General features: G+C 44.2%; 1 protein-coding gene across 1 annotated transcript in view; it reads right to left on the bottom strand.

The window, feature by feature from the left end:
- Ifnar1 (interferon alpha and beta receptor subunit 1) overlaps nucleotides 1–11,422 on the bottom strand; it is a 22,159-nt gene extending 10,737 nt beyond the window's left edge. Inside the window, exons 1-5 of the mRNA XM_031364385.1 lie at nucleotides 11,076–11,422; nucleotides 5,967–6,090; nucleotides 3,116–3,309; nucleotides 546–700; nucleotides 317–458 (exon numbers count right to left, since the gene is read on the bottom strand). Coding sequence (XP_031220245.1) covers nucleotides 317–458; nucleotides 546–700; nucleotides 3,116–3,309; nucleotides 5,967–6,090; nucleotides 11,076–11,148 — 688 coding nt within the window. The 5' untranslated portion in view covers nucleotides 11,149–11,422. The remainder of the gene's footprint in view (nucleotides 1–316; nucleotides 459–545; nucleotides 701–3,115; nucleotides 3,310–5,966; nucleotides 6,091–11,075) is intronic.
- Between the last annotated feature and the right edge of the window lie 3,145 nt (nucleotides 11,423–14,567).

Raw genomic sequence — 14,567 nt, 5'->3', positions numbered from 1 at the left:
CACTGCACTGTAATTGCCATCCTTACCTGTGGTGCTTACACACTGCACTGCACTGCACTGTAATTGCCGTCCTTACCCGTGATGCTTACACACTGCACTGCACTGTAATTGCCGTCCTTACCTGTGGTGCTTACACACTGCACTGCACTGTAATTGCCATCCTTACCCGTGGTGCTTACACACTGCACTGCACTGCACTGTAATTGCCATCCTTACCCGTGGTGCTTACACACCGCACTGTACTGCACTGTAATTGCCGTCCTTACCTGTGGTGCTTACACACCGCACTGCACTGCACTGTAATTGCCGTCCTTACCTGTGGTGCTTACACACTGCACTGCACTGTAATTGCTGTGATTCTTAAGTGACTGATGTATTGCTTCCACTTCTAAACAGTAAATAGTCTCTGGCAAGAGTTCTGATATCTTTTCTGGATAAGACATAGAGTTAATAGTTTCCTACAAAAAAAATTTAAAAATATTCAAATTTTAGAATTCATTCACCTCCCTTTCTCTCACATCAAGCCGATAAAAACAGAAACTTACTTTGTTATTGGAAGACTTCTGCCAGATTCGTATTGTGTAACTGAAGTAAGGTTTCTCCAGTGCCCACATATTCCCATCTTGTCCGGGAGGGGAGATGTGGACTAGTATGGCTTTATCTTCAGCTTCTAAACGTACTCCTGGGGGGCTGATGTGAGCTGTTGACATCAAAGAACAATTACATAACTTCAGTAGCATCATTTCAAAATGTTAATAATAAACAATGTTTCCCTGGTGTAGTAAGACAGAGAAAGTCCCACTTGTGTTTTACACTCTGGGAAGACATGGCAAGAGCAACCTCCAGAGATATGTATCTACGCATGCACTAAAGAAAAACAGGTAATGCTGGCAATGACAGCAAGTGCTGTTCCTGCTAAGTTACCAGGAAAGCTGTTCTGAAACCTCCCAGTAGAAGCAAACGCATGGTGGAAAACCAGCCCAGGCCCTGTGGATAGCATGTGACGTCTCTTAAGATAGGACAGTGAAGGCCACAGGGTGTGTGACAGGGGCCGGGGTTGACAAGGAGCCAAAATCCCATTCAGACCTAGAGCAATGAGCCTGGCCAAGGGATGAGGAAGCAGGGAGGTAAGCAAGGCATCAGTAAATGCAAGTGCCCTGGTAAGAAGGTGGGCACCACCTCTCCTCACGTGACGGGTCAGGCAGAATGTGTTAAGGCATTGTCTGAGTTACTGTTCAATTGTTGTGCCAAAGCTCCATGACCAGGGCAACTTATCAAAGGAAACTGGGGCTCATGGTGGTAGAATCAGTGACCATCATGGAGGGGAACAGGGAGGCAGGCAGGCAGACATGATAGTAGAGCAGTATATGAGAATTTACATCATGCGCAGGCAGACTGTGAGTGGCATGGCTTTTGAAACATCAAAGCTGACTGACTCCTAGTGGCACAGTTCTAACAAGGCCACACCTCCTAGTCCTTCCAAATAGTTCCACCAAGTATTCAAATTTATGATCCCATACTAATCCAGATCATTACAGGTATATACATGTAGAAAAAGGCCAAAGATGAATCCAGGGTCTGAGCTTGAGCAAATAACCACCTGATGTCATTCCCAAAGCCAGGTGAGGGCTGCAGGGAGGTCTGAGGGAGAGATTGAGTGCCTCATTTGACCATTTTTATTGTGGGATGGCTTCTAACATGTAGGTAGACACTGAATGGAGACGGTGATACCAGTCTTATGCTCAGAGGGAGGAGAGGGGCAGGAGATGTAATTCGGGGAGTCAAAAACAGTTTCATGGCCATCCCTTTTCTGCGCATCCTTAATCTCCTGGAGAAAAGAATGAAGGGAAAAAAAAGAAAATATTGGGAGCAATCAGGAGACTGAAGAGCGTGCAGTGCCCCAGTGAGCCAGGAAAGGAAGTGCTTCAAGGGAAAGGAGCCGTGTCCAAGGTGTGCTCAGAGGCACCAAGCTGAAAGCCTGGGCATGAACCTGTTAGGAGGCATGGCTGCTGACTTCTGTAACATGTGAGGGGGAGGGACGTGATAGCAATGAGAAGTGAATGGGGGTGACAAAGTGGAGGCAGGCCACTGTGTTATAAGACAGGTCAGGGCAGTGTTTCCCTTTACAGAAATGCTGAGAGCTAGAGAGGCAGCTCAGCAGTTAAGACATCTGCTGTTCCTCCAGAGAAGCCACATCCAATTCCTAGCTCCTAAGTCAGGCTGCGTGTAACTCCACTTCCAGCAAATTTTACAGCTTCTGCTGGCCTCTACCAGCCCTGCGTACATGTGTATCTCAAATTTACCTCACATTTTTATTTATATATACATAAATAAAAGAGATTATGAGGCTGTCAAAGGGTTATATCTTTTCACATTTAACATCTTGACCATTAAAATGAGTAAAATGAAAAAAACTATTGGGCACATTGTTAAAATAATACACTTTGTTTGTTTTTGAGACAGGGTTTCTCTATGTAGTTCTTGCTGTCCTGGAAACTCAGAGGTCCACCTAACTCTGGTGGCTTGGGTTAAAGGTTTACACCACCACCATCTGGCAAAAGTACTTTTTTAAAAAAGAAAAACAGCTGAGCAGTGGTGGTGCACACCTTTAATCCCAGCACTTGGGAGGCAGAGGCAGGCGGATTTCTGAGTTCGAGGCCAGCCTGATCTACAGACTGAGTTCCAGGACAGCCAGGGCTATACAGAGAAACCCTGTCTCGAAAAAACCAACCAACTAACCAACCAAAGAAACAAACAAAAAACCCAAAAAGAAAAGAAACAAACAGACAAACAAAACCCCCCAAACCCAGAAACTTAAAGGTGTGAAATTGCTCTACATTAAAAAGAACCTCATTAACAAGGACTAATCAACATCTGCAGTAAGTTACACACGTCTATACTGTCGATAAGAGATAATCAAAGTGAACATGACAATATCTCTAAAATACTAGGAAAAAGAGCCCTGGCTTTGTGGACCTGCTAAAAGGCAGGCTCTTGGTGAGCACACTGGGAAAGCGGGGCTCTGCCTAAGGGAACTGCACAACAGAGCTGCTCTGGTAATGCTCATTAGAGAGTATGACAGTAACAACGGAGGCAGCCAGTGGCTGCTTCTTACCTCTGTAGAAGGGGATAAATGAATCAGCCTCCTTCCATGACGATGTGCTGTTCCCTTTCTCTGCTCTTACACGAAACCGTGTCTTGATATAAACATTTGTATTCAGTAAAGAGAATTCACATTTAGTCCTTGTAGTATGTTGACATTCAGGTACTTTTAACCAGTTTGCCTCCTCGTCTTCTCTTTTAATATTACTAATAAAAAAAAATCTGAATGAGCTAATATATACCAAGGCTTTTAAAATGTATTTTCTATTCACCATCATAGTTAGCTTAAGAATTTATTTCCTATGGTGAGTGTCATTGTGTGCTGATGAAGAAAACCTGAGTTAATTTGGGGATCAAAATCCCCCCAAATTAACAATGGTTGCATCTAACAGGCTGGTAACGATGCACAGCCAATTTACTGCACGGACTATGTCCAGTGCATGTCCAGGGACAAGGCCATTAAGAGGTTTGTCATGTGAAGTACTGTAGAGGCTGCCATTAAAGACATTTCTAAAGCAAGTGCCTTCCAAGGTCTATGTCAAGCTTCATTACTACGCCACTCACTGCAGGGTCTGGAGGAATCCACCTCCTGAGGCCTGGAAGGCCACACTTTAGACCCACAGGTGCTGCCCTATGACCTCCACCAAAGCCCACATTAAGGAGACGGCTTCGCAATGACAGAAGAGAAACATCTGGGAAAAATAAAATGGAAATCATGAGATATTATCATGTTAACATTTCCCTGTATAACCTCTGATTCTTTTTTGATACATTTGAGCAAAGTTACTACTTGGAATAATTAGACATTTCTTAATATTTTTTTTTTTTTTGAGACAGGGTTTCCCTGTGTAGCCCTGGCTGTCCTGGAACTCACTGTTCACCAGGCTGGTCTTGAACTCAGATATCTATCTGCCTCTGACTCCTGAGTGCTGGAATTAAAGGCATGCACTTCCCTCTGCCCCAGCCACTTATTTAGTTAATTTTAAATAGTTTTTCTTCAATCTTATGAGTGGTTACATTAGTACTTCAAAGAAACAAAAATAAATGATCCATACGACTGAAGCAGATTCAGCTGGCTTGAGCCATGGTAACTGTGTGGCTTCTGGTAAACAAACCTGTATTTCTGGGCTTTAATTTCCTTATTGGAAACTTGGGCATTGCTATGATAATCCTGTTTGAAACCCATGGAATAGGCTGTCTAACCCAGGACAGACCTCAGCACTTTGTGGCTAGCTTTTCGAAACTCTGCCTCTCCAAAGCCAACCATTGTCTGTCTGCTGGGCTCTTAAGTCTTCAAAGATTTCTTTTAAAATTCTGTGTGAATGTGTCTGTCAGTGGGTGTGTGTACATGAGTTACTGTGGGTCCATGTGGGTCAGACTAGGAAGCAGCTGGGGCTGATGTTACAGGGGGCTATCTGCTCGTTACTATAGTGACTTAAGGGTTTCTCAATATCCCCACTCTATCTAAGCTAGATGGGGGGGGTGAAAAAATCCAACCTACAGCAAAACCCAAATGTTATCAAAACTGAAGCTTGCATATAGTAAACTCCCTAGAGGTAAAAGCAGGTCTGTGTGCACAGACACTCAGGAACCAGTGAGCAACCTGGCGGGTGAAGCTCCAGGGTCCTGACTTGGAACATGCTCACAGCTCCTTCCTTCCCTGATGATTCTACCCTACACAGGGGACAGAGGGGTGCAGATGGGGCCCCAACACCAAGCAGGAGACAGAAGGCTGCCCCTCCTGTGAGCCTGCCTTCTGAGGCTGTCTGCCTATCCTCTTGGCAAATGGGAAGTAGAAGGTCAATACTGTGGGACTGTAGGGCTGACAATACTGAGGTGGACAGACGGTATCTGAAATGACAACACTGGGGATGGAGAGGTGGCTCAGTGGTTAGTGGCACTTACAGCTCTTGCAGAGGACTTGGATTAGGTTCCCAGCACACAGATGGCTTGCAACCTTCCCTATCTATAGTCCTGGGGAATCTGATGCCCTCCTCTCACCTCCACAGGCATCAGGTATGCAGATGGTACACATTCATACATACAGGCAAAACAATATATAAAATAAACCTAGAAATTTTTCTTTTTTTTAGGCTTATTTATTTATGTCCATGAGTGCTTTGTCTGCATGTATGTCTGCATACCAGAAGAGGGCATCAGATCCCATTACAGATGGCTGTGAGCCACCATGTGGTTACTGGGAATTGAACTTAGGACCTCTGGAAGAAGAGCCAGTGTTCTTAACTGCTGTGCCATCTCTCCAGTCCATAAGCTAAACCTGAAATTTAGAAAAGAAAAAGAAACCACTGTGTGTGCTGGAAATGACAGGAAAACTAAATGCAGTGGCTTGGGGAACTGTTTCAAGGTCCAGCATGGCCCTTGGACACTTTCCACATAGTCTAGACAGCTAAGGTGCTGTTAAACATTTAGAGAGTGTGTAACATCCATGAAGGGAAGGTATCTTCAAACCTCCTCAAGACACACACACACGCACACACTCGCACACCACAGCATGCACATGTACATCACAACATGCGCACCCCACAGCATGAGTGGAGATCAGAGGACTACTTGCAGGAGTTGGTTCTTTCTTTCCATTTGGGCTCTGGAGATCCACTCAGCCTGTCAGGCTGGGGACAAGCACTTGTACTTGCTCAGTCATCCACTGTCAGGCTGGGGACAAGCACTTGTACTTGCTCAGTCATCCACCAGCCCTTCATCTCAGCTCCATCTCCAATGAGATAAAGTTACAAATATTGCATGAGGTAGACATAACAGTTCCTATAATGGAAACAACCAACTGCTTCCCACATTAAAAGGAAATTATGACCCCTATCATTCCAGCAAGCCAGTCAGTCACCTACGTTTGATATTCTGCTGAAAACGTCACATTGCCCACTGACTCTCTGTGGCTGCTCCACTTTAGGGTATAGTTGTCATCTATAATGTAGATGTCTATATTCTCAGGAGGTTTCAGATTTTCTCCACCTATAAACCCAACAAGCAACAAAATGATTATTTATATGCTGTAAAAAATGTTTTGTAAGTTGTTATTAAACACATTAATAACATGACTGAATGCACTCATTTCACTTTTTTTTCTGCTATGAAGCCTACAAATCACAACAATGACCAGCATGGTACAGCAACCCCAAGGGTGTAATAGTGGCGCACGTACCTTGGTGAGAACTAACAGTTCTCCAATTAGACTTAAGATCTGCTCATTAAGACAGAAATCACACTTGGTACTGGAAACCTTGACAAATGCCTAGGGCTGGTGAAGTCAAGAGACTTGGAAGAGAACCTACAACCTTCACTTTACTAAAACCAGCACAATCACTAACTCTATTCTAAATATTTCTTCTTATGCCCACAGGTAAGTACAGTTCTCACACATCATCACAGAAACTTCTCTTTGCAACAGATGGAGACTAGAACAGAACGTATGAGCCCAGTCTCAATTGATACAGTGCAGCTCGAGTGCAGCTCCAGCACCTATGGCTCAGGGATCACTGTGGAAGAGGAGGAGGAGGAAAGATTCTAAGAGCCAGAAGAACAAGGATTTTGCTGTAAGGCTGTATCTCCTAGAAATGTCAGCGGCTATACCCATGAAGTCTCATCGACATGACTGCCTAACCATGACCTAAACAAGCACACTACCAGCCAACATGTTAATGTGAGAGGGAAAAACCCTTGGAGGCCTCAATCCTTGGCAGGTGGGCATAAGGGAGTGGTGGTGGTGGACTACAGGCAACTGAGAGCAGGAGAGATAGTCTTCTCACCATTCAGCTATCCAGCACCAAATAGACAGCCCTGAAAACATACACATAAGTAGCATACAGACTAAGAAGGTTGTTAACCATTTATTTAGGAATACAGACGATCACACACAAACACAGAGCAAGTGGGTCGGTGGTGGTGGTGATGGTACATGAGAGGGTGTGGAAGGAAGAAAGGAATGGGGGACATAACATAACTATATTTTAATCTTGAGAAATAACAATTGTATTTTTAAAAATTTAAATTAGATTTATGTGTTCTGTTTTATGTAGGAATGTTTTGCCCACATGTGTATATATACTCCATGGAGGTCAGAGGAGGGTGCCAGATCTCCCACAACTGCACTTACAGATGGTTGTGAACCACCAAATGGGTGCCGGGAATTGAACCCAGGTCTTTTGCAAGTGCAATTACTCAATCACTAAGCCATCTCTAGCCCGAGGGCAGAACTTATTCAAACAGAGGAAGGTATATTGCAGTCCCCTCTGATGTGGGAGTTGTAGCCCAAGACCTCCAGTGGATGGAGGTCTTAACGCCTCAGACTGCGTTAAGAGTCCAGTTCGATCTGGATTCATTCCTACATACATATGTACACAATTATGATAAAGTTAAATAAAATAGGCCCAATAAGATGATAAAAATAAGACACGTTGTGATTGCAGTGGGGTTGGGGTGACAAGTGGACATTATTAGGTAAATAAGAGGGTTTCTAGAATATAACCTCTACCATTTCACTGGTTATTTGGATATCCTGGTCAAAGGGAAGATCCCCATCCCAGGAAGGACAGGAAACTTTCATCACAATAATTCAAATGGTATACAATTTAAACATGAGGCACATAGGCCTCTGTAATTAGTTACCTAGCTGTATTGAGCCTTTATTAATAAGTAATGCCTTGTCTCTCATAGCCTTAATTGTGTGGGTTAGACACTTGCAAAGAAGACAGATGATGATAGGACACTTCAAGCAAGGACCGTAGTTCCTTCTTCCTCCAAAAGGAGTGAAAGCTCAGGCCCATCTGCACCTCAGGCATGGGAGGCTTGGGACAAAGGCTGCTCCAGCACCTTCAGAAACTAGTGCCACTGCTGATCTTTTAAATCTGACTGTCATGGTTTGAAAATTCTTGGCTCAGGCAGTGGCATTATTTGGAGGTGTGGCCTTGTTGGAATGGGTGTGCCACTGTGGACATGGGCTTAAGACCCTTATCCTAGCTGCCTGGATATCAGTCTTCCATTAGCCACCTTCAGATGAAGATGTAGAACTCTCAGCTCCTCCTGCACCATGCCCGCCTCGGTGCTGCCATGCTCCCCACTTGATGATAATGGACTGAACCTCTGAACCAACTAATTGTTGTCTTTTATAAGACATACCTTGGTCACAGTATCTGTTCACAGTAGTAAAACCCTAACTAAGACACTGACCTAACACTTCCAGGACAAGTAGGTAGAGAGCAGAGCTCTGGCTCAGACAGTCTTCCAAGAATGGGTCCCCTTACTCCTTTAACATGTAATCAATGTAAATCTCCTGCGTTGCTCCCTGTATTTATGGAATGTCCTTGGACTTTTTTTGTTCTGTGGTTACAAAAATTAATGTAACCTCCCTGAACATGTATTCCTAGTCATGTGTATTTTTGGCCCTTCATGTTTCAGAATAAAATTTTTAATTTCCCTTCGAAGCTGAGTCACTCCTTTGTGTTAATGTGATTTAAAGTCCTTTTTGTCTGATACTGATACAACCATGCCTGCTCATCAAGTCTTCCCTTGAAGATGCATGCACTTGGCAGGCTTCAGAGACTTCCAAATTGTTTCAAAGGCAGTGCAATTGTTAACTTCTCTACACTTCTCAGCAAGATGCTGTCTACTCTAGTCATATTCCTAGAAAAAAAAAAGGGATGTTTTTAAAACACTTTCTTGTTTTTTAAAGATTTATTTATTATTATATGTAAGTACACTGTAGCTGTCTTTAGGCACACCAGAAGAGAGTGTCAGATCTCATTATGGATGATTGTGTGCCACAACGTGGTTGCTGGGATTTGAACTCATGATCTTCAGAAGAGCAGTCAGTGCTCTTAACCGCTGAGCCTTCTCTCCAATGCCCTTGTATTTTGTTTGTTTTAAAGATTTTTATTATTATTATATGTAAGTACACTGTAGCTGTTTAAAACACTTTTTTTTTAAAAGGTATGTTTATGTATCTGTGTGTGGGAATGTGTACAATGACTGTAGGTGCCCTCTTGGGCCAGAATATCATGTTGGGATTTCCTAGGGCTGGAGGTGGTTGTGAGGCATCCAACATGGGTGCTCCAACTTAGGTCCTCTTCAAGAGCAGTGCACACTCAACTGCTGAGCCATCTCTCCAGCCCTAAAACCTGTTTTTTACTGGACATGGTACTCAATTTCTGTGATCCAAGCACTTGGGAAGCTGAGGAAAGAAGGTCATTTAAGGCCAACTTGGCTACATACCAAGACTGTGTCTCAAAACAACAGAATACACCAGTAGGAATAAACTCTTCTTCCTCAGGAAGCACAGATCTCAAATCAGATTATATGATCTTAAAAGCACAGCCATGTATGTCTTATCATTTCTTTCCACAAAAAGGTTGGCTCATGGGGACATCTATTCATCTATTCAGTTGACAGGCTGAAATTTTTGCTTTTATTTTTTAGTTGTTGTTATACTGTGATTGATTCTATGGCCTTGCATGCTGTAGGCAAGGACTCTGCCAATCTGTGTCATCTCCAGTCCTAACAGGCTACTTTAAAAAAAAAAAAAAAAAAAAAAAGACTTTCAGCTGGGCAGTGGTAGTGCACACCTTTAATCCCAGCACTTGGGAGGCAGAGGCAGGCAGATCTCTGAGTTCGAGGCCAGCCTGGTCTACAGAGTGAGTTCCAAGACAGCTAGGGCTATGCAGAGAAACCCTGTCTCGAAAACAAAACAAAACAAACAAAACAAAAAGACTTTCTGTATGTGTATGTGTTTTGCCTGCACATTTGTGTGTGCCCCACATGTGTCCCATGGCCAAGGAAGTCAGATGAGTGTATTCAAATCCCCTGGACCACAGCAGGATTTTGGGAAGGTTGCAAGTCACTAAGTGTGTGCTGGGAACCAAACCAAGTCCGTCTGCAAGAGCAGCCAGTGCTCTTACCTGCTGAGCCAACTCTCCAGCTCCTAGGCCATCATTTTAAAATGTGTGTTTTAACTCTATGTCTGGCTCCACTGTTGTCTCTTGTTTTGAAAACTTCTGCATCAGACTATCATGTCATATCGCCTGGCAAGCTTCTACTCCAGAGGCCTCTAGTTAGATCCTATGAGGAGACATCTAAGATTTCTGAGGTTTTTTTTTTCTTTTTAGCCAGCCATCAAGTCTTCTCACACTGAGTTTTCAGTTTCTCAGTACTGTCTAATGCTAAGTGCACACTACCATTGAGCCACACTTCCAGTACCCTGAACAGAATCTTTGATTTCATCCCTAAATTGAATCTATCCTATTATCCATATCATCTTAGCTCGATCCCCAGCCCAACTGTTGGAATTCAGATTCTGTGCAGAAAAAGCAGCAATTGTGCTCATAAGAGCAACAAAAGATCCAAGAGCATTTGTAGCTGTTACAGTACACTGTTCATAATATTCTTTTTTCCGATGTACTTTATATGTGTGACTACTTTGCCTGCATGTACATCATGGGCATGTCTAGCCAGAAATGAGCCATCTTCTTGTTGAGATTTGGGGCATCACTTACCTCCCAGATGTACCGGTTTCTAAGAAGATTCGGAACTTACCTCCAGGAGTAAGGCTAGGTCGTCTTTTTTAGGTTCCTCACATCACTATGAAAAGATCTCTCTTGTCTATCACCCTTGGTCGGCATACTCCTGAAGTAACTAGCCCAGTGGTTTCCTGGCTTGTTATTGTTTTTTTAGCCTGCTGCGATTTCGGGCGCGTTAGGGGGACTTTCAACTCACTCCTCCGTTGGCCCCTAGGCTGGGAGCGCATTTCTGCTGCTGTCTGGTTTCCCACCCACCAGCCGCCTAGAGGCTCGGGCCGGGTCAGCGTTCTCAGGCTGAAGAGCGGCGCAGGAGCCGGCTCCCGTCCCGCGGGCGGGCGGGCGTCAGGGGGGAGCGCACGGGAACCCAGGTCAACCGCGCCCAGCTCTCCCTCCCCGATGCCCGGCCCTCGCCCAGGCCCCTCGGCTCACCTGCGGCTGAGGGCAGCTCCCAAGACGCCCCGGCCACCAGCACCAGGGCCGCCGCGCCCACGACAGCGAGCATGGTCTTGGGAGGCCAGGCCGTCGCTCACATCCCGGCCAGGACAGCACCGCGGAGCCGCAGATGACCCGGGGCAGCTAGGCCTGCTCCGTGACGCCCCGCCTCCTCAACGCCCCGCCCCTTCCGCGAACGCCCCGCCCCCGCCCCGCCCTCTCTGTGAGCAAGCGGCTCGGAAAGTACCGGGCGCGGTCTATCCCTGACCCGGTGACTCCCGGAGGTCCCTGCCACGATCCACCCCCACTTCCAGAAAGACAGCTCAGGACCGTCAGTAGACTCCAGAGAGGAAAAGAGGTGCAGTCAGTGCGCCTGCGCAGCCCGCCCCCACCCCTCCTCCCCGCTCAGCTTCCTGTTTTTGTCCTGGGGTTCTGAGGCGTTTCCCTTGGGGTTACTAGTCCACAGGCTCGGGATCCTCGTCCCTGGAAGCCGTGGATCAAAGAATCCTAGGACCTGGAAGGCGCCGGCGACAACTTTATCTCAACTGCACAAGATTTTTATACTTGATTCCTTGATTTCATGGGATAGTTTGGTGTTGTAGATTCGCTCTATCTTTGGGTTTTGAGTTATGCAGCATTTGAAATTTTTTTCTAAAAAATGTGTTTTTAGGTTGGTTTTATGTGTATGAGTGTTTTGCATGCGTGCATGTATGTGCATCGTACACATATGCATGCTTGGCACCCATGCAGGCCAGTAGAGCGCAGATACCCGGTCCTGGAGTTACTACAACCTAGCATGTGTGAACTCCAGCTCACTACCCGTGGCCTTAAACCACTGAGCCCTTTCTCTAGCCCCTTAACTCTGTCTCTATCTGATTACTATTTTCAAAAGAAGCGTATTTGTTGTTTAATTCATTTTTAAAAAAAGCATGTTTATCCAACAATGATGCAATATAGAATTATTACAGTAGAAAAAATACAGTTCCCCCAAACTAAAAGATTTCAGTGTTTTCAAATTTCTGGCATGGTACTCTTTGAAATTCAGGAACCAGTCAGTATTCCCAGGTAGTCTCTGGGCTTTGCAAATTATGATATTTTAAACATACTTCTTACAAACTTTATATCTACAATCTGAATAGCTAGAATTCCTATTGAAAGAATAAAATATACTACATTAGGTCGTATTTAGAACTACGTTGTATAAGAACATTCATTGAAAACATAATTTAAGGGGCTGGAGAGATTGCTCAGCGGTTAAGAGCACTGACTGCTCTTCTAAAGGTTAAGTTCAAATCCCAGCAACCACATGGTGGCTCACAACCATCTATAATGAGATCTGATGCCCTCTTCTGGTGTGTCTGAACACAGCAACAGTGTACTTAGATATAATAATAAATCTTTAAAAAGAAAGAAAGAAGGAAAGAAAGAAGATATAATTTAAAATTTGGATCTTGGGCTGGAGAGATGGCTCAGTGGTTAAGGGCACTGACTGCTCTTCCAGAGGTCCTGAGTTCAATTCCCAGCAACCACATGGTGGCTCACAACCATCTGTAATGGGATCCGATGCCCTCTGGTGTGTCTGAAGACAGCTACAGTGTGCACATATAAATAAAATAAACACATCTTTAAAAAAAAATTGGGTCTCTCAGTAAGATAAACAGCCTGTCATGGAATCATATGTGGCCAATACCCATTTAAGGACTAAACACTGGGAATGTGTTATATATCCTGAGTACATTCACAGGACTTAAAATATTCTGTGTGAACTCTTTAGTAAGCACTCTATGTGTTGTAAATGATTCATTTTTTATTCCACAAGATGTTATGCCCTCATGTACATGCTTAATTATACTCATGTAGACCTTACAGGCTAGGATCTAGGAAGGACATTTTCTTCCCCCTGAGATGCTTAATATGCATTCTAAGCTCGGTCTTTTTTTTTTTTTTTTTTTTTTTTTTTTGGCAAGTTTCATGATTTTATTTTTCTCTAGAGCTGAATAATATTCCATTTTTTATATGTACTGGATATTCTGCATAGACAACTAGGTTGGATCCATTTCCTTCCTACAGTGAATAAAACAGCAGTAACCATGGGCAGGGGTGCAGACATTTCTGTAATAGGGTGTAGAGTTCTCTGGGTGAGTATACATGAGTGAAGGAGCTGGGTGCGCATGTGTGAAGGAGCTGAGTGCGCATGTGTGAAGGAGCTGGGTATACATGCGTGAAGGAGATGAGTGCGCATGTGTGAAGGAGCTGGGTGCGCATGTGTGAAGGAGCTGGGTGCTCATGTGTGAAGGAGCTGGGTGCTCATGTGTGAAGGAGCTGGATGCACATGCGTGAAGGAGCTGGGTTATATGGTAGCTCTGGTTTTTGAGGAATGAATTCCACAATGACTATTAATCTGCACCCCAGCCAGCAGTGAGTAAGAGTTCCTTTTTTTCTGCATCCTCACCAACATTCATCAGATTTCTTCTCAGCCATTCTGACTAGGGTGGGATAGAACGTCAAAGCAGTGTCAGTGTGCATTTGGCTGGCGGCTCAGGACATTGAATACTCGAGATAGTTACTGGGTGCACATTTCAGTGTTTGAAAACTGTTGGATTTATTGGTCCATTTGTTTCTGGTAGATTCACTTCCTTCATTTCTGCAGTTCTTTATGACGTGGTGCTATCAAGCCTTGTCTGAGGTGTAGCTGGACATGCTTTTCTTCCCGTCCCGTAGCCTGTGTGCTGTACAGACAGTGTCCCTTGGTGTATAGAAGCTCTGTAGTTTCACGTGTTACTAATCCCATCAGTTGAGACTTGGGATTAGTTCCCATTTAGAGAGGCTTGGCCTCCCCGGTGTCATGAAGAGTATTCCCTATGTTTTTGTCTACAAGTTTCAGGTTTTAAATTAAAGTCTTTGATCTGCTGGCTTTTGTATGAAGTGAAAGCTAGAACTAACTTCATTCTTCTGTAGGTGGATGTCCAGTTTTGCCAGTACCATTTGGTGAGTCCCCACCCCTAACGCCATGGTTTTGCCTCTTTTGTCTAGAGTTGGGTGGACACACTTTGCCAGTTTATTTTCAGGTCCTCTGACTTGTTCCATTGGCCTTCCTGTCTGTTTTTAAGCCAGTAGACTGTCTTTATCTCTATACCTCCACAGTATAATTTGAAGGTGTGTAATTCACAGTATAATTTTGAAGTACTTACAGTTTGTCTCCATTTAATATTGGCTATAGATTGTATATCCTTTATTATTTTGAGGTATGTTCCATATGTTTCTAACAGGTCCATGACTTTTATCATGAAGGCATGTTTAGCGCTGTCAAATGCCTCTTTGATATCAACTGGTTGTGTGGTTTCTATCAAGTTTGTTTATATGATGTACTACATTTATTGATCTACATGTGTTGGGCAAAGCTTGCCTTTCCAGGATGAAACCCACTTGATAAGGATGTGTCTTCTTGAGATGCTCCTGAAGTTGCTTTGCAAGTATTTTGTCAAGACT

Source organism: Mastomys coucha, unplaced genomic scaffold (genome assembly GCF_008632895.1).
Source record: "Mastomys coucha isolate ucsf_1 unplaced genomic scaffold, UCSF_Mcou_1 pScaffold12, whole genome shotgun sequence".
NCBI lineage: Eukaryota > Metazoa > Chordata > Mammalia > Rodentia > Muridae > Mastomys > Mastomys coucha.
The sequence above is the reverse complement of the archived record's forward strand: the minus strand, read 5'-3'. Positions and strand labels throughout refer to the sequence as shown.